The sequence below is a fragment of the Microcaecilia unicolor genome, chromosome 6 (assembly GCF_901765095.1).
Source record: "Microcaecilia unicolor chromosome 6, aMicUni1.1, whole genome shotgun sequence".
Classification (NCBI taxonomy): domain Eukaryota; kingdom Metazoa; phylum Chordata; class Amphibia; order Gymnophiona; family Siphonopidae; genus Microcaecilia; species Microcaecilia unicolor.
This window is the reverse complement of record NC_044036.1, coordinates 151922157-151940347: the sequence shown is the minus strand read 5'-3', so window position 1 is coordinate 151940347 and position 18191 is coordinate 151922157. Positions and strand designations below refer to the sequence as shown.

The 18191-nt window shown below is 42.1% G+C and overlaps 1 protein-coding gene across 1 annotated transcript in view; it reads left to right on the top strand.

Annotated features, from left to right (window-relative positions):
- SYNPR (synaptoporin) overlaps window positions 1–17961 on the top strand; it is a 236176-nt gene extending 218215 nt beyond the window's left edge. Inside the window, exons 4-6 of the mRNA XM_030206519.1 lie at window positions 1293–1488; window positions 15738–15929; window positions 17261–17961. Coding sequence (XP_030062379.1) covers window positions 1293–1488; window positions 15738–15929; window positions 17261–17542 — 670 coding nt within the window. The 3' untranslated portion in view covers window positions 17543–17961. The remainder of the gene's footprint in view (window positions 1–1292; window positions 1489–15737; window positions 15930–17260) is intronic.
- The last annotated feature ends 230 nt before the right edge of the window (window positions 17962–18191 follow it).

Below are 18191 nucleotides of genomic sequence, written 5' to 3'. Positions count from 1 at the left end.
TCCAATGAAGCCTCAAGCCGGAAACTTGAGGCGCTCGAGATATCCAGTTTGGCCTGCAGTCAGTGTAGCTCCGCCCTCGCGTCAAAACGCGATGACGCAGAGGGCAGGACGGGCCTGCAGTCAGTGTACCTCCGCCCTCGAATCAAAATGCGATGACGTAGAGGGCGGGGCAGGGAACGCACAACGCACGAGTTCCAGAGATTCAGTGACAGCAGAGGGGAGTCCCACACATTCAGTGACAGCAGCGGGGACAGCGCTGTGAACTTTAATCACAAACTCGCAACCAAGTGACTGAGGGACGAAGGGAGGGAGGGGGGTGTGGAACTCAGAAAGGAGGGACGGAGGGGGGTCTGGAACTCGGAAGGGAGGGAGGGAGGATGATGGGCGGGAAACTACCTTGCTAGCGCCCGTTTCATTTTTTTCCGAAACGGGCATTTCTTATTAGTGTATTAATAGTAAGGGCAGCATTTTAGACAACCATAACCTGATACATTTATTTGGTGTCTCTCATAGTGACTGTTGACTTCAGCTGGTTCATATAAATATAGCTTTTACAATTATGTATCTTTTCCAGATAGAAATATGTAGATCTTGTTAAAATGAAATTGTATTGCCCTGTTTCCTAATAAGAGATTCAGAAATGTATGTTTTAGGAGGTTGTAATTATATTACAGGACATCTATATGAAAAATCCAAAATCCACAAAAAATCTCTAAAGCAGTGTTTCCCAAGTCTGGTCCTGGAGTACCCCTTGTCAGTCAGGTTTTCAGGATATCCACAATGAATATGCATGAAAGAGATTTGCATATTGTACTTGGGCATACTGGACTTGGGGAAACTGCTCTAAAACACTCCAGCCATATAATAATTTGCAAAAAACATGTACTATTCAAAATAGACTCATAATAATGATAATTCATATACACATTTTTGGGGAATTTTTGTATGACTGGGCTGTTTTAGAGATTTGTGACATTTAAACCTTCACTTCCTTTAAGACAAGAGAGATATATGTTTTGTAAAAGCAACATAGACGTCTATGTTCCTCATTTTTATGTGCATAAACCCCAGTGCTATATTCTAAGAGCCTTTTCTGCATGTAAAATAGACTTCACATGTTGAAAAATCTAGCTAAAATTGCCCCCCAAAATGTATTTGATGAGAATATGCTCATTATGCCTTGGTCATTTTGAAAGCTGCATTGGAAAATCAAGCATCTGTGAAACAAGGCTGCTACTTAGGTGAAACCTTTCTTCCTGTAAAACTGTAATTGCAAATTTTTGGGCTTTTAGGTTGCATCAGGTGAACTTCAATGTTCCTACCTGTGAAGGCAAACGAGAGACCCTCTCCCTGATAGGGGACTTCTCCTCTTCTGCTGAGTTCTTCGTCACTATTGCAGTCTTCGCTTTCCTGTATTCTCTGGCAGCCACTGTTGTGTACATTTTCTTCCAGAACAAGTATCGGGAAAACAACAGGGGACCTCTAATCGTAAGTGTTTTCACCAAATATGTTCCTGTTTCCTTACTGTTTTGAAAGTGCAGTCACACAGGCTTACTGAAACTGCAATTTGGGAATATTTTTGTTTGCTTGCTTATTTATTCATTTGTTACATTTGTATCCCACATTTTCCCACCTATTTGCAGGCTCAATGTGGCTTACATAATACCGTTGTGGCGTTCGCCAGTTCCGGTATGAACAAGTACAAGGTATTAATGTGGTAGGATTAGGTTCACGTGAGGTAGGTATAATGGGGAATTTATGGAGGAAAAGGGAAGTTGAGATGTGTCCATTCCGATCTTTGGTTTTGTTGTGTTGCAGGTACTCAGGCTTTTATGTTGGGTCGGTGGGATATGCTTTTCTGAACAGGCGTGTTTTTAGTTCTTTCCAGAAATGTAGGTGGTCGTACGTTGTTTTTACTACTTTGGGCAGTACAGAAGAGCTTTATTATACTGAGATGTTAAAAAAGCAAGTAGCACAGTTGGATATAACAATCACAGGACCAGATGGCATCCTGTAATCAAGTATACTCAACATTATTAATTTCTATTAGTAAAATAAGTCTCAAAGTTCTCTAAGAACTTAACCACATTAAAACAGACTTATTTGTATGTGTTAACCTGCCAGTGCCAGTGTGGGTGATACAACGGGCATTAACAGCAACAAAGGATCTCTTCTCTGGCACGCAAGTGAGAATGTCTGTAACCTCATTCTGAAGCTTTTGCAGAATAGAAATTGGCTTCCTCATGCTTATGAAGATTTAGGTAACTTGTTTGAAGGGGGTCAGGGGTTAAAGGAGCATGGAGAGCAGAGTCGTAATTAGGTAGGGTGAAAGGGAAGTGGCTGCTCCCCCAAATAGATTTTGAATAAAATGGTGACTATGCAGATAACTCTTCAAGTTCACATTGACGTCTATTTTATGAAAGGTCTGCTCCTCCTGGCATCAAAACCTGGCTATGCTTCTGATTAGAGAGCCTAGAAGATCTAATAACATTTTGGGGAGTGTGGACCTGCAGAACCCTTTGGAGCTGTAGAGCATCTTAAGAAGCTCTTTATGTCCTGCAGGATGGGGAGACTGGAAGGCCCCTTTGAGCTTTTACTGGGTGGGTGTTTTGGGTCCAGAGGCTCAATTTTATTTTGGCGGAGAGTAGGGAGGCTTCTGGCGCATGTTAGTGTAAATTTCCAGTAAGAAGGTTATCTACATCTTCTTGTATAGCTAACTTTACTGCCTCTTTTGATGGGTCCAATACATCCAGTGTTAATACTTAATGAGACCCTTTAAATAATGACCAAGGTGTAGGTTTATTTATACGCCCGATAGTTCAAGCAGAGAGAAATATTCTTTGGAGAAGCTGGAAAGAGACAAGTAGAAGCAGAGGCCAGTGAGAGAGATACCGTGATAGACTTAGCACTGCCACTCCAGTTCAAGAGATAAAAGCTCTAAAATGAGTGGCTAGAAATTGGTTGAGGGGTAGATGGCAAAGGACATGTGGAACAGAGAGTATTTTAGAACAGTAACTCGGGCAATGATTTTTCCTTACTTGGATTTTTGTAATGTGTTATACTCAAGTTGTTCTAATTCTATACTTCGGCGATTGCAAACTTTACAAAAATACCACCACAGGACTGATATATTCAGCTAGAAAATCTGATCATGTCTCTGCATTATTTATTTATTTATTTATTTGCTACATTTATATCCCACATTTTCCCACTTATTTGCAGACTCAATGTGGCTTACAATAATACATCCTGACAATCGCCAATCAAGAGTAGATAAAACAATTGGTTACATAAAGAACAAATGTAGCATAATGGATATAATCAATTCAATAAATCAGAAACAGACTGATTAAACAATTATTAATTGAGGAGCTCTTTTACTAAGCCGTGTAAGCGTCTATGCGCGCCCAATGCGCACACAATGGAGCTACCGCTGGCTCTTGTGGTAATTTCATTTTTGGCGTGCGTCCGATACACTCGTCCAAAAAATAATTTTTCTTTTCAGACGCGCGTATTTGGCGTGCGCCAAGTGGCATTTGACATGCATCAGTCATTACTGCCTGGTTACCGCGTGGGACTTTACCGCTAGGTCAATGGCTGGCAGTAAGGTCTCAGACCCAAAATGGACACGTGGCAATTTTCATTTTGTCGCACGTCCATTTTCGGCAAAAATTTTAAAAAGGCATTTTTTACAGGTGCACTGAAAAATGATTATACGAGCACCCAAAACACGCGTCTACATTACTGCAGGTCATATTTCAGCGCGCCTTTGTAAAAGGACCCCGAATTACATTGGTCACCACTATAGGCACATATCAAATTTAAATGCTGTATGTTTATACGTAGAATTTAGTTTGGTTAGGTTCCATCTTACATGAACCAACTTATCACACATTCTACTAATTGTAAAACTATCAATTCTAGACTGCAAAATTGCTTCAATTATCCATCTGTTAAAAATTTAAAATATAAGCATCTCTTTCATCCATCTTTTCTTATCAAGCTGTAAAATTATGAAATACGTTTCCCTTTTTTCCTCAGAATAGAACCTAATTATTTTTTCATCTGTCGTATGTTAAAAACATTTCTTTTACTAAAAAAAAAAAGGTACATTTTTTAGAAACAATATTTTTATCTTTTAATGCTTTTGCTTGTAATTTTTCATTTTGTTTATTGTAGATTCCAAGAAATGACCGATTAAACTCTTATTAAAACACTCTGAACAGAAATAATTGTATTATTTGGTTGATGTGGTATAGCGCAAGGGAAAGTGGGAAGTGGACCGTATATATGGGTCACCCGGTAGCAGGATAGTAACTCCAAATTGGCGTGCATTGGGCATGCATAGGCGCCTACGTGGCTTAGTAAAAGGGCCCCATTACGTGATAAATACACCTTCAGAAATAAACTGGGCTTAAGTATCTATTTACACTGAAGTGACCTGCTAAAAATGCATAGGTTATATTTCTCCAGTTCCCAGGTGAGGAACAAATATGAATGACACAGCTAGTGACAAATATATGAAGTGACATCTTTGATCAAATGAATAAATAGGACTCAGACAAGCATAGCTAGCTACCTTTATGGTGCATGATTTTATAATGGAAATGTCTCATCAAGTTAGAGTAGCTTGGCATGTACCTGAGCCGCTGGCATTTTTAATACCGTGCCCACTTTGTAGTTCTGTTATTGACAGGGCCTGTTTTAGTGGTGATATTTCTAGTTATAGTTTTAAATGCCATACTAATTGTAAATTCCGCCTTGATTATTTTGCGAAGACAGATTGGAAATATGGAGCCAAACATCCTATGAAGATGTTCTCATTTAAGGACTGTAGAATCGATGAGACTGAATTTTACCACTGATGGGGGGGGGGGGGGGGGGGGCTACCTCTGGGAAAATTTTCAAAAGTTCCTAAAACACATAAAAATGTGTTTGATAGGAAAGTCAAGTCACTCACATGAAGAAAAGCAAAGGGAAAACCATGGGGCGGTAGGGACTAGGCGTGGGGAAGATAAAACATCCTAAAGAAGGAAGGGGAACAAGAAAGAGGGAGGGAAGGCCGGTGAAACCCTGTCAATCTGATGCTCATAAGAACATAAGAATAGCCATACTGGGTCAGACCATGGTCCATCTTGCCCAGTATCCTGTTTCCAAACAGTGGCCAAGCCAGGTCACAAGTACCTGGCAGAAACCCAAATTATGGCAATATTCCATGTAAAACCCAAAGAATAGCAAGATTCTGGAATCCTAAAGACTGACAAGATTCCATACAGAATCTCAGAGTAACAACATTCCATACTACAAATCCTAGGGCAAGCAGTTACTTCCCAATGTCTGCCTCAATAGCAGACTATGGACTTTTCCTCCAGGAATCTCTCCAACCCTTTTTTAAACCCAGATATGCTAACTGCTGTTACCACATTCTCCGGCAAAGACTTCCAGAGCTTAACTATTCATTGAGTGAAAAAATATTTCCTCCTCCTCTCATGCCATCCTCGATCCACTTCAATCCGGTTTTCGCCCTCTACACTCGACAGAAACAGCACTCTCTAAAGTCTGCAACGACCTGCTCCTCGCCAAATCCAGAGGCCACTATTCCATCCTCATCCTCCTCGATCTATCCGCGGCGTTTGACACTGTCAATCATGATTTACTTCTTGCCACACTGTCCTCTTTTGGGTTCCAAGGTTCTGTCCTCTCCTGGTTCTCCTCTTATCTCTCCCACCACACCTTCAGGGTACACTCTCATGGATCTTCCTCCACTCCCATCCCACTATCTGTTGGAGTTCCCCAGGGATCTGTCCTTGGACCCCTTCTCTTCTCAATCTACACCTCTTCCCTAGGCTCACTGTTCTCATCTCATGGTTTTCAGTATCATCTTTATGCTGATGACACCCAGCTATATCTCTCCACACCAGACATCACCGCGGAGACCCAGGCCAAGGTATCGGCCTGCTTATCCGACATTGCTGCCTGGATGTCCAACCGCCACCTGAAGCTGAACATGTCCAAAACCGAGCTCCTCGTCTTTCCACCTAAACCCACTTCTCCTCTTCCTCCACTCTCTATCTCAGTTGATAACACCCTCATCCTCCCCGTCCCATCTGCCCACAACCTTGGAGTCATCTTCAACTCCTCCCTCTCCTTCTCTGCACATATCCAACAGACTGCCAAAACCTGTCGCTTCTTCCTCTTCAACATCAGCAAAATTCGCCCTTTCCTTTCTGAGCACACCACACGAACTCTTGTCCACGCTCTCATTACCTCTCGCCTTGACTACTGCAACTTACTCCTCACCGGCCTTCCACTTAGCCATCTATCCCCCCTTCAATCCGTTCAGAACGCTGCCGCACGTCTTATATTCCGCCAGAACCGATATACTCATATCACCCCTCTCCTCAAGTCACTTCACTGGCTTCCAAACAGATACCACATATAATTCAAGCTTCTCCTCCTTACCTACAAATGCACCCGGTCTGCGGCTCCTCACTACCTCTCTACCCTCATCTCCTCCTATGTTCCCACCCGTAACCTCCGCTCACAGGACAATCCCTCCTTTCAGTACCCTTCTCCACCACTGCCAACTCCAGGCTCCGCTCATTCTGCCTTGCCTCACCCTATGCCTGGAACAATCTTCCTCAACCCCTACGCCAAGCCCCCTCCCTACCATCTTCAAATCTCTGCTTAAAACTCACCTCTTCAATGCTGCTTTCAACACCTAACCTTTCGAGAAATATAGTATGCCCCATCAGATTGACTCTACACTTGTATTTTAGATTGTACACTTGTCTAGATTTACACCTGTCTTTTAGATTGTACACTTGTCTTTAGATTGTACACCTGTCTTTTGATTGTAAGCTCCTTGAGCAGGGACTGTCCTTCCATGTTAAATTGTACAGCGCTGCGTAACCCGAGTAGCGCTTTAGAAATGTTAAGTAGTAGTAGTAGTAGTTTTAAAAGTATTTCCATATAACTTCCTCGAGTGGCATCTAGTCTTTGTACTTTTGGAATGAGTAAAAAAATTGATTTATTTCTAATTGTTCTACACCATTCAGGATTTTGTAGACCTCAATCATATCTCCCCTTATCCGTCTCTTTTCCAAGCCTGCATAAGTTCTGATTTAAAACTTTTAAAGGAGGAGTTCCAGACATGAGGAGAAAGAAAGAAAAATGTGCAATGTCTAGTTGACACTAAATATGCAAATTTGAGACTTGGGAGAATTAGACGATGATCATTAACAGAATAAGGAGAATAAGGAATTCCAAGACATACGTACATACATAAGTATCGCCATGCCGGGACAGACCAAGGATCCATCAAGCCCAGCACCCTGTCTCCGACAGCAACCAAAAGAACAAACAATTTGTCCCGCCCATCCCAGAAATAGTGGATTATTCCCACGTCCATTCAATAACATTCTATGGCCTTTTCCTCCAGGAAACCGTCCAACCCTTTTTTTAAAGTCCACTAAGTCAACCGCCTTAACCACTTTTTCCAGCAACGAATTCCAGAGTCTAACTCATAGGGAAGTCATCCCATCCCCTGTATCATCTTTGTTGCCCTTCTCTGCACCTTTTCTAATTCCTCTATATCTTTTTTGAGGTGCAGCGACCAGAATTGCACACAATACTCGAGGTGCGGTCGCACCATGGAGCGATACAATGGCAGAATAATATCCTCATTTTTGTTTTCCATCCCTTTCCTAATAATACCCAACATTCTATTTGCTTTCCTAGCCGCAGCAGCACATTGAGCAGAAGGTTTCAACGTATCATCAACGATGACACCTAGATCCCTTTCTTGGTCCGTGACTCCTAACGCTGAACCCTGCATGACGTAGTTATAGTTTGGGTTCCTTTTTCCCACATACATCACTTTGCACTTGTTCACATTAAACGTCATCTGCCATTTAGACGCCCAGTCTCGTAAGGTCCTCTTGTAATTTTTCACAATCTTCCCGCCATTTGACGACTTTGAATAACTTCGTGTCATCAGCAAATTTGATTACCTCACTAATTACCCCCATCTCTAGGTCATTTATGAATATGTTAAAAAGCAGAGGTCCCAGCAAAGATCCCTGAGGGACCCCACTAACTACCCTTCTCCAATGCGAATATTGACCTTTTAACCCTACACTCTGTTTCCTATCTTTCACCCAGTTTTTAATCCACAGTAAGACACTACCTCCGATCCCATGTCCCTCTAATTTCCTCTGTAGTCTTTCATGAGGGACTTTATCAAATGCCTTCTGAAAATGTGGATACACAATATCAACCGACTCACCTTTGTCCACATGTTTGTTTACCCCTTCAAAGAAATGCAGCAGATTGGTGAGGCAAGAATTCCGTTCACTAAATCCATGTTGACTTAGTCCCATTAGTCCATGCTTTTGAATGTGCTCTGTAATTTTGTTCTTGATAATAGTCTCTACCATTTTGCCCGGCACCGACGTCAGACTCTCACCGGTCTATAATTTCCCGGATCTCCTCTGGTCCCGCCCTCATTTCCTGTTTGCAGAAGGGCGGGACCACAGGAACTGCAGAAACAGAAGCGAAACCACAGAGTTCCCTCGAGGGCGAGGCAGTGATCGGGAGTGCGATTACGAACCCTACGAACACTACACGGCTTCACTGCCACACTGCCACGGAGTCAGCTTCAGAACGTTGGAGGTGCGAATTATTATATTAGATACGTGCACATATATATATTTATGCACTTAGGACCAAATTCTATAAATAGCGCCTGAAAAAATGTGCTAAGTGGTATTCTATAAACAGCTCTAAAAGTTTGGCGCCGTTTATAAAATATGCTTAACACTGGAATTGGTGCCTAACTTTAGACACGAGGATTTGCATCAAGGGAGAATCAAGAGGGGTGACCTGCTATTTCTGCAACTTAATCTATTTCTGGACAATTTGGGCTAAAAAATCATTGAACATGGAAAAACCACACACCAACCCAAACAATTATCTAGTGATATTGTAAATCTTTTTAATTTTTAATGTTTTAACCTCTTAAAAAGGAGGGAAAAAGGCCACAGCAATCAAAGGTTATCACTATGGAAGAAAGGTACAATTCATATAACCCACTTTGTCGTTTTCACAAACCGTAGCACCTTGTGACTAAGACCAATCACTGGCCAAAACTTCCAATTCAAATATGAAACTCTTCAATATTTTATTTATTTATTTGCTGCATTTGTATCCCACATTTTCCCACCCATTTGCAGGCTCAATGTGGCTTACATTGTGTCGTAATGGTGATCGCCATTTCGGAATGAAAAATACAGAATATTATAACATTTGAAGTACAGAAAATATACAATACATTATAAGTGTCAGGTCCTCAAGGGCCTTGGCGTTCTGTCAGGTCCTCGAGGCAGGACCGGAATTCTCCAACTTTAGTGCCACTCGCCTCCGCTCAGAATCCACTCCCTCAAACAAAACTAAACACATGAACTGAGGGTGGGCAATTTTCAAAAAACCAATTCCCTTACTTTGATGGCTTTGAAAATTGCCCTCAAAAGGCTAATATTCAATTCTTTCTTTTTTTAAGTTGTATATAACAATAAAAAAGCAGAAAAATAAAGAAAAATAGGAGTCTTTTCTGTTCTCCACCTGTATATACTGTAGTTATGGGGCGAAGCTGGAGTCACCCTAAATGTAGATGTTGCATCTCAAATTTTCTGGCCTAGAAAGTGGTTATAAAAAGTATTGTGCTGGATGTCCAATTAATACCTTACTCATATTTATAATTTATTCATGCAATTTTTATGCAGATGCTATTATAACACCTTTTAATCTTTCTTGGTTGGCATAGACTGAAAATATTGTTTTGAATAACAGTATACTGAGGGGCCAAGCACACGAAGGATTCAAAGGACAGATTTATTTTAGAAGACAGAAACTCTAGCTTTAATTATGAAGACAGAATCCCTGAGATAAGCATTAATCAGTACCCTAGTTCCTTTTTTCAAATTTTTCTTTATTGTCTACATGTCACTTGCTATGGCGTGGCACCATCTTGCAGAATTTAATTAACAATTATAAATGGAAACCGACATCCTGCATTAATAAATAATTCCCGGTGCATTATGAGTTCCTATAATGTTGTTTAAATAAACTGTTTTCTTCTGAAGAAAGAAGAAATACCAAAAGCTGAAACTAGAGTTGAATATTTGAAAGGTGAACCGAGCTGGAGCCATGCCAAGAATATGGATCAGCTCTGAATACCAAATGGGAACCAGATGAATTAGCACAGAAGAGCTTTGCTCTGTGACTTGATCATGGAGCTGTAGTACAGAAGTTTCTAGGCTGGGTCTCCTTCCTTCCTACTACAACTGACAGAGATTTGGCACATTGCAAAGATGATACCAGACTGTTCATTCATGTAAAAACATTTTCTCGACTGCCTATTTTTTTTTTAATACAAAAACCACACAGGCAAAATCCAGAACATCAAAAAAGAGGCAGACCCACGTAGAAAAAAAAACATTTATTCAATGCAGATACATAAAAACAGCATACAATTTTCCTTTAACCTCCCAACATGACCATGTTTCGCCCTCACACGGATTGCGTCAGGGGCTTAACAAAACCAGCAGGAGCAGTCCAATGTTTTCCCTGTCTGGTTAGTGCAGTGTGGCACACAGAGTAAAACTCTCAGGGGCCCTTTTACTAAATAGCGCTGAAAAATGGCCTGCGGTAGTGTAGGCGTGGGTTTTGGTGCGCACAGAATCATTTTTCAGTGCACCATTTTGGGTCTGACACATTACCGCCAGCCATTGGCCTGGCGGAAGTCTCACGCGGTAACCGGGTGGTAATGACCTACACACACCAAATGTCACTTGGCGCGCATCCGATACGCGCAACAGAAAATAAAAATTAGTTTTCGGAAGCACAGCAAAAATGAAATTACTGCAAGAGCCATTTGGTAGCCGTGCGGTAACTCCATTTTGGCATGCGCTGGGCGCACATAGACACTTACACGGCTTAGTAAAAGGGCCCCTCAGTGAGTTCTCTTTTCCAAGCAGCAGCAGGCTGACATTCTGTAAAAGCCTAAGGAGTAGCCTAATGGTTAGTGTAGTAGCCTATGAACCAGAGGAACTGGGTTCAATTCCCACTGCAGCTGCTTGTGACTCTGGGCAAGACACTTAACCCTCCATTGCCCCGGGTACAAAATAAGTACCTGTATATACTATGTAATCCCTTTCTGTATTTGAGATTCTACATGGAATGTACTGACCTTTAAATGCATTCACTCTGCAGCCCCTCATTACCACTCCACTCTTGTCTCTCCCTACATTCCTCCCCGTGAACTCCACTCACTGGACAAATCTCTCTTGTCATCCTCCTTCTCCTCCACTGCTAACTACAGGCTTCGCTCCTTTTCTCTCACGCACCTTATGCCTGGAATAGACTTCTGGGACCTATACGTCTAGCTCCATCTCTACCTGTTTTCAAATCTATGCTGAAAAACCACCTTTTCACTACTGCTTTTGGCTCCTAGCCACAATTGCCCTCCCCTTATCCCTTCTTCCCTTCTCACCCATTACTTCCCTCACCCGTAACTGTCTTGTCTGTCTGTATTATTTAGATTGTAAGCTCTTTTGAGCAGGGACTGTCTCTTTGTATCAGGTGTTCAGCGCTGCGTGCGTCTGGTAGCGCTATACAAATGCTAATAATAATAATGTTGCTACTATTGGAGATTCTACATGGAATGTTGCTACTATTGGAGATTCTACATAGAATGTTCCTACTGTTTGAGATTCTACATAGAATGTTGCTACTATTGGAGATTGTACATGGAATGTTGCTACTATTGGAGATTCTACATAGAATGTTGGTACTATTTGAGATTCTGGTGCTACTGTTGGCGATTCTAAATGGAATGTTGCTAGTGGAGGAGTAGCCTAGTAGTTAGTGCAGCAGACTTTGATCCTGGGGAACTTGGTTCAATTCCCACTGCAGTTCCTTGTGACTCTGGGCAAGTCCCTCAACCTTCCATTTCCCCAGGTACAAAATAAGTACCTGTATATAATATGTAAACCCACTTTGATTGAAACCACCAAAAGGCAGTATATTTATTTGTTTGTTTGTTTGTTACGTTTGTATCCCACATTTTCCCACCTATTTGCAGGCTCAATGTGGCTTACATAGTACCGTAGAGGCATTCGCCAAGTCCAGTAAAGAAACAAATACAGGTGGTATTGTGGTTGAATAAGGAGCATGTGTTTCAGTTACAATGGGGGTCAAGGAGAGGAAAGATTATGTAGTGTCCATTACAAGCTTTGGTTACGTTGTGTTGCAGAGTGTAGGTATTTATGTGGGTCGGCGGGGTATGCCTTTTTGAACAGGTAGGTTTTTAATGATTTCCTGAAGTATAGGTGGTCGCAGGTTGTCTTCACAACTTTTGGCAGTGCGTTCCATAATTGTGTGCTTATATAGGAGAAGCTGGATGCATAGGTTGTTTTCTATTTAAGTCCGTTGCAGTTGGGTAGTGGAGGTTTAGGTATGTTCGGGATGATCTGGTTGTGTTTCTGAGTAGTAAGTCTGTAAGTTCTGTCATATATCCTGGGACTTGGCCGTAGATAATTTTGTGGACCATCCCCTCCCTTCCCTTCCTTTCCTTAGCTATTTGCATCTGAGGGCAGCTTGAAAAAGAGAACTTACTAAGTGTGAGTTTTACTCTATGTGCCGCACTGCGCTAACCAGGTAACAAAATGAGAGGGTAAGACAGTACACAAATATAAATACTCAAAGAGAAAAAAAAAGCACAGCTGGGCCTTCCAGATTGAGATAACTGAAGTCATTAATTAGGAGCAAATCCAACACGGGTCATGTTTCGGCGCTCCAGCGCCTGCCTCAGGGGTGCGGAGTCACTGTATTCAAAGAAATAGAATCCAAACAGCATGTGGTATATCTTCTAAAGAGAAGTGAATGTGGGAGTCCACCCTTGTGGAGAAAGGCGCCGTCAGTTAAAAAAAAAAACGCCAAATTTTCTTTTTTTTCGCACTGCACTAACCAGACAGGGAAAACAGGGGGCTGCTGAGCCAACCTTTTAGCTTCAAAATGGGGTATCAGCGAATTAAAAAATGGTTCTCTTGGTCCTCAGTGGGACCTCCGACGAGGAGGTGTCTAATTTGCCCCTCCCCAGGCCCAGTATAGGGTATGAATATTTCTAAACCTCCTCTGTCTAAGATGCTGTACCCCTTAATGAAAATAATCTGAGATCTGGTCTCGCTCCTCTTCCCTGTCCCCTCCTGAGACTCTGACTCGCCCATAAGTGCCTTGGGGGAGGGGGGAGGTGTTTTATAGAAGGAGAGGTCCCCAATTGCTCCTGCCTTGGGAGCTGCTTTGTTCAAAATGGCTTTTTTTCATGGGCTTACAGAGGTTTGACAGGTAGATTTTAGTCAGTATTGAATATCTTACCAACTAGCTACATCGCAAAACCTGCCACTTACAGGCCCCTAATCTGGCCCCTTTTATGACCAATTACAAAATCACTGTTCATACAAATTTAGGTGGTGTGGTTATCAATGTGGGTGGCTACCATTAAGATGGATTATTTTAGTGTTAACCCTGTAACTACACTGTTAAAATCTGTATGCATAGTGATTTTGTGCACACAAGTGTAGCTGGTCAAAAAGAGGAAAGTTTTAACTGGGCAAACTTAACCAGTTAACTAGAAAACGTTAGCCCTTTAAAATCTCTTGAAAACTGACCTAGTTGAATTCTACACCCCACCCCCCACCCCCATTGGTAGTCTGCTCGTTCACCTTAAGGTTCTTTGAGGGGTTCAGACTGGAAGAGTTGTCTTTTGGAGGTTAAATCGCACGGGGCTTCTGTTAGCAGGAGTTGCCATAAAAGAATCAAGCTGTTTCCCTCCCTGATACCTTGAGTGCCTTATCCAGGGTTGCCTATCGCAAGAAAATAAAATGAGCAAAAATAAAATGTCTGTAAAACCTGCAGAAATAAATTCGTGTCAGTGAAAATGTCTCAATAACAGAGTGTGTGTCTCTGGGGAACAGGTGCTGAGCCTGCAACCCGTCTGCTCTCAGGGATTCAGGCTTTGTGAGGCTGTGGTACTTAGGAGGCGACACATTTTGGCCATTGTATGTGTTATTCCAATGTCCTGTGTTTATCTCTTATCTCTCAAATGTGCTGCACAGGCTGTGCCTGGTGAAGTAAGAACGTCACTTGGGGTGGATTCATTAAGGTGTGGTATAAGTTCACTTTTTTACCATACTTTGATCTCCTGCGGGATTTAACAACCCGTGGGATCCTGGTACTGCGGGTTGCTGAATCCCGCCTAAAAAGACAAAGAATACTATAATTCCTCCTTATTGCTCCATAGTGCGACCACACCTTGAGTGTTGTGTGCAATTCCAGTGACCGTATCTTAAAAAAGATATAGCAGAATTAGAAAAAGCGACCAAAATGATTAAGGGGCTGGAACTCTACTCAAATGAAGAAAGGCTTAAGACGTTAGGACTTTTCAGCTTGGAAAAGAGACGGCTGAGGGGGGGATATGATAGAGGTCTACAAAATACTGAGTGGTGTAGAACGGGTAAACATAAATCGATTTTTCACTCTTTTTCTTCACTCAACGTGTAATTAAACTCTGGAATTCGTTGCCAGAGAATGTGGTAAAGGCGGTAAGCTTAGCAGAGTTTTAAAAAGGTATGGGCTTCCTAAAGGAAAAGTCCATAGACCGTTATTAAATGAACTTGGGGAAAATCCACTATTTCTGGGATAAGCAGTATAGAATGTATTGTTCTTTTTTTTGGGATCTTGCCAGGTATTTGTGACCTGGATTGGCCATTGTTGGAAACAGGATTCTGGGCTCGATGGACCTTTGGTGTTTCCCAGTATGGCAATACTTATGTACAGGAACTAGAGGAAGTTACAGGGCCCCGATTACTAAGCCGCGCTAGAGGCGTGTTAGTGCTTTTAGCGGGCGCTGTGTAGGTGCCCACAGTATTCCCATGGGCACCTACAGAGTTAGCATTTGCTAATTTTGTGCATGCGCTAAAAACGCTAGCGCACCTTAGTAAACAGAGCCCTTAAAGTGAACAGGAGGAAATATTTTTCACTCAACGAATAGTTAAGCTCTGGAACTCATTGCCAGAGGATGTGGTATCAGCTGTTAGTGTATCTGGGTTTAAAAAAGGTTTGGACAAGTTCCTGGAGAAAAAGGCAATGGAGGAAAAAAGGGCGTAGAGATGAAAACGGTAACTGAATTCAAAACTGCATGGGGTAAACACAAAGGGACTTATCTGAGGCTCTCTCTGGTTGTAATGGTCTGGGGTCAATTTGCCAAATAAGGGCAATTGCACCTTATATGACCCCCCCAAGCACTGCTAGGGTTCATATGCACCCGTTTGAAAGCAAGGGCCACACCAGGATGGGAGCAGAGGGGTTCACTCCCATCCTGTACCATTAGGATACCATGGGTACGTCCCAAGTGAGGGGAGGTTCAGAAGATTGTGGGTTTTGCTCTGGAGGTTTATGTGTTGAGGGACTTTGGATTTGGGGGTGGCCACATTGCGGGGGAGGGGGTCTGCTCTGAAGGTTATGTGTGTAAGAGGATCAGATCATTGGAGGGCATAGATTGTGGATGTAGTTTTCAGTGGCATTATCCCCTCTCCCCCCCCCCCCCCCCCCTCCACCAACCTTTCTGACAGTATGAATAAGGTTTAACATTTTCTCTTTTTTTTTTTTCCTGTTTTCAGGATTTCATTGTGACTGTGATTTTTTCATTCATGTGGCTTGTGAGTTCTTCTGCTTGGGCAAAAGGATTATCTGATGTAAAAGTTGCCACTGATCCAGATGAGGTGTTACTCCTGATGTCAGCATGCAAACAGCAGAACAACAAGTGTATGCCTCTCCATAGTCCTGTTATGTCAAGTCTAAATACTTCAGTTGTGAGTATTTTCTAGTTTTTTCTTAAGGGTACCTTGCCTTTTTATTTAGGGGGTCCTTTTACAGAGCAGCGGTAAGCCCAATGTGAACTTACCGCTCGCTCTTTTGGGACTACTGCCGGCCCAATGCGACCTCCAGCGTGCGCCATTTCCGGGGGAAAAAGAAAATCCCCAGAAATGGCTTGCGTAGCGATAACCCAGTGGTAATCGGGCATCGCCGCGTGCTGCACAGGTTACCACCGGGTTAGCGCGAGAGCCCTTATCGCTACCTCAATGGGTGTCGGTAAGAGTTCTCTTACCGCATAGCCATGTGTATCTGGGATCTTTTACCCGCTGCAGTAAAAAAGGACCCTGGCACACGGGAAGGACAGCCTCCGCTGCTAGCACAGGGCCCTTTTTCCGCAGCTTGGTATCTTTGTTTCTGCTCTTTAGCCCAGTGAATTTCTATGTCTGCATGCAATCAGTTTTCTATGTGTCATAATTGTCCCTGTTCTGAAATCATCCAATAATTCATTTTCTTGAATGTCCAACTGATGAGCACAGGATTAGTGCATGAGCCTTTACCACCTACAAAAAAGTGTCAGTAAGTGCACCTATGCTAATTTTTTAGGGGCCCTTTTACTAAGCCACGTAAGCGTCTACAGGTGCCAAAATGGAGTTACCAGCCAACTACCTATTGCATGGCTCTTGCAATAATTTCATTTTTGGCACGCATCCGATATGCACGTCTGAAATATATTTTTTTATTTTCAGGCACGCGTAACGGACGCAGGCCAAATGGCATTTCATGCGCATAGGTCATTACCTCCTGGATTCTTTTCCCCTAGGTCAACGGCTAGAGGTTAAGGTGTCAGACCCAAAATGGACGCCTGGCAATTTCGATTTTGCCGCACGTCCATTTTTGTCCAAAAAAAGGCCTCTTTTTACAGGCGCGCTGGAAAACGGATCAGCGCACGCCCAAAACCCGTGCCAACACTACCGCAAGTCATTTTTCAGCACGCCTTAGTAAAAGGACCCCGTAATGACCACACTTTAATGACAACATTAGCACATGACCATTAATAGGGAAAACAGAAAATCAGCCATTTTCTAGCTGTGGTAAAAATGGCCTTAACACGCATGAAAGACCCTCCTCGTAAGAGTTCACTAAGGCCATTTTATACCGTGGCTTAGTAAAAGGAGACCTAAGCTGGCAGTATCTCTAAAAGATTGCATACGTCTGTCAGCACATGCATGCATATTTCATTATTGCTTATGATCTTTCAACGATAATAACTTCTAAAAATGATATATGATGTTAAGAAAATAATGGAGTGTGACTCTTCTTTTCCTAGGTGTTTGGATTCTTGAACTTTATTCTGTGGGCCGGAAATATTTGGTTTGTTTTTAAGGAGACTGGTTGGCATTCTTCTGGACAGAGGTATCCCACAGAAAGCATGGAAAAGCAATCTAGCAGTTACAACCAGACTTACAGCCAACAAGGCAATTATAACCAAGACACCTATGGGCCAGCTGGTGGATATAACCAGCAGGGAGGCCTAGGCCAGCAGGCTAACTATGGCCAAATGGGTGGATATAACCAAGGTGGCCCAACCTCCTTTGCCAATCAGATTTAACGTGCACTAAACCTGCCATCATTAACCCGTTCTATTTAAGCAATTTAATAACACAAATTTTCAGTGGCACTAACATTTAAAAAAAAAATTCCTAAATCGATAAACACTACACAGGGTGTTCAAATCAAAGTTTATAAAGCTGATGACTCTTCCTGTTAGATATGACGTTGTGAATAGATGCACAGTCATAGCGGTAAACTGGACTCAATGTTACTTGTACTGTATAGATAATTCTAATGTAGTTTTGTACTGTATATGTGCTTTAAGTGCTAAAGCATTTTGTAGCCTCAATCTTTTAGCATCCTGTGTGCAATATTCAGAAGCTTATGAAGTAGCCTCAACTGTGAATTTGAATCATGGAAGGTTGTATGTTAAGTCTAAAACTGTTTCTCTGTACGTATTGGGAATTTTTTAAAATTATTTTTACCAGTCTGCGTGATTAGGCGCATACGTGCAGATTTTTCAGTAAAACAAAGTATTTGCATTGGTTATGAAGGATTTTTCCAGTTTCTTTCCATTATTCTTTATTAGATATAAGTTTAAGGAAATGTATGAAGTGTATGAAAATTTTATATATTTTGCAAACTTAGCTATCGTATTGGACATACTGAGGATTCTTAATACTTTCTAAGTATTCAAAGTCTGTTTT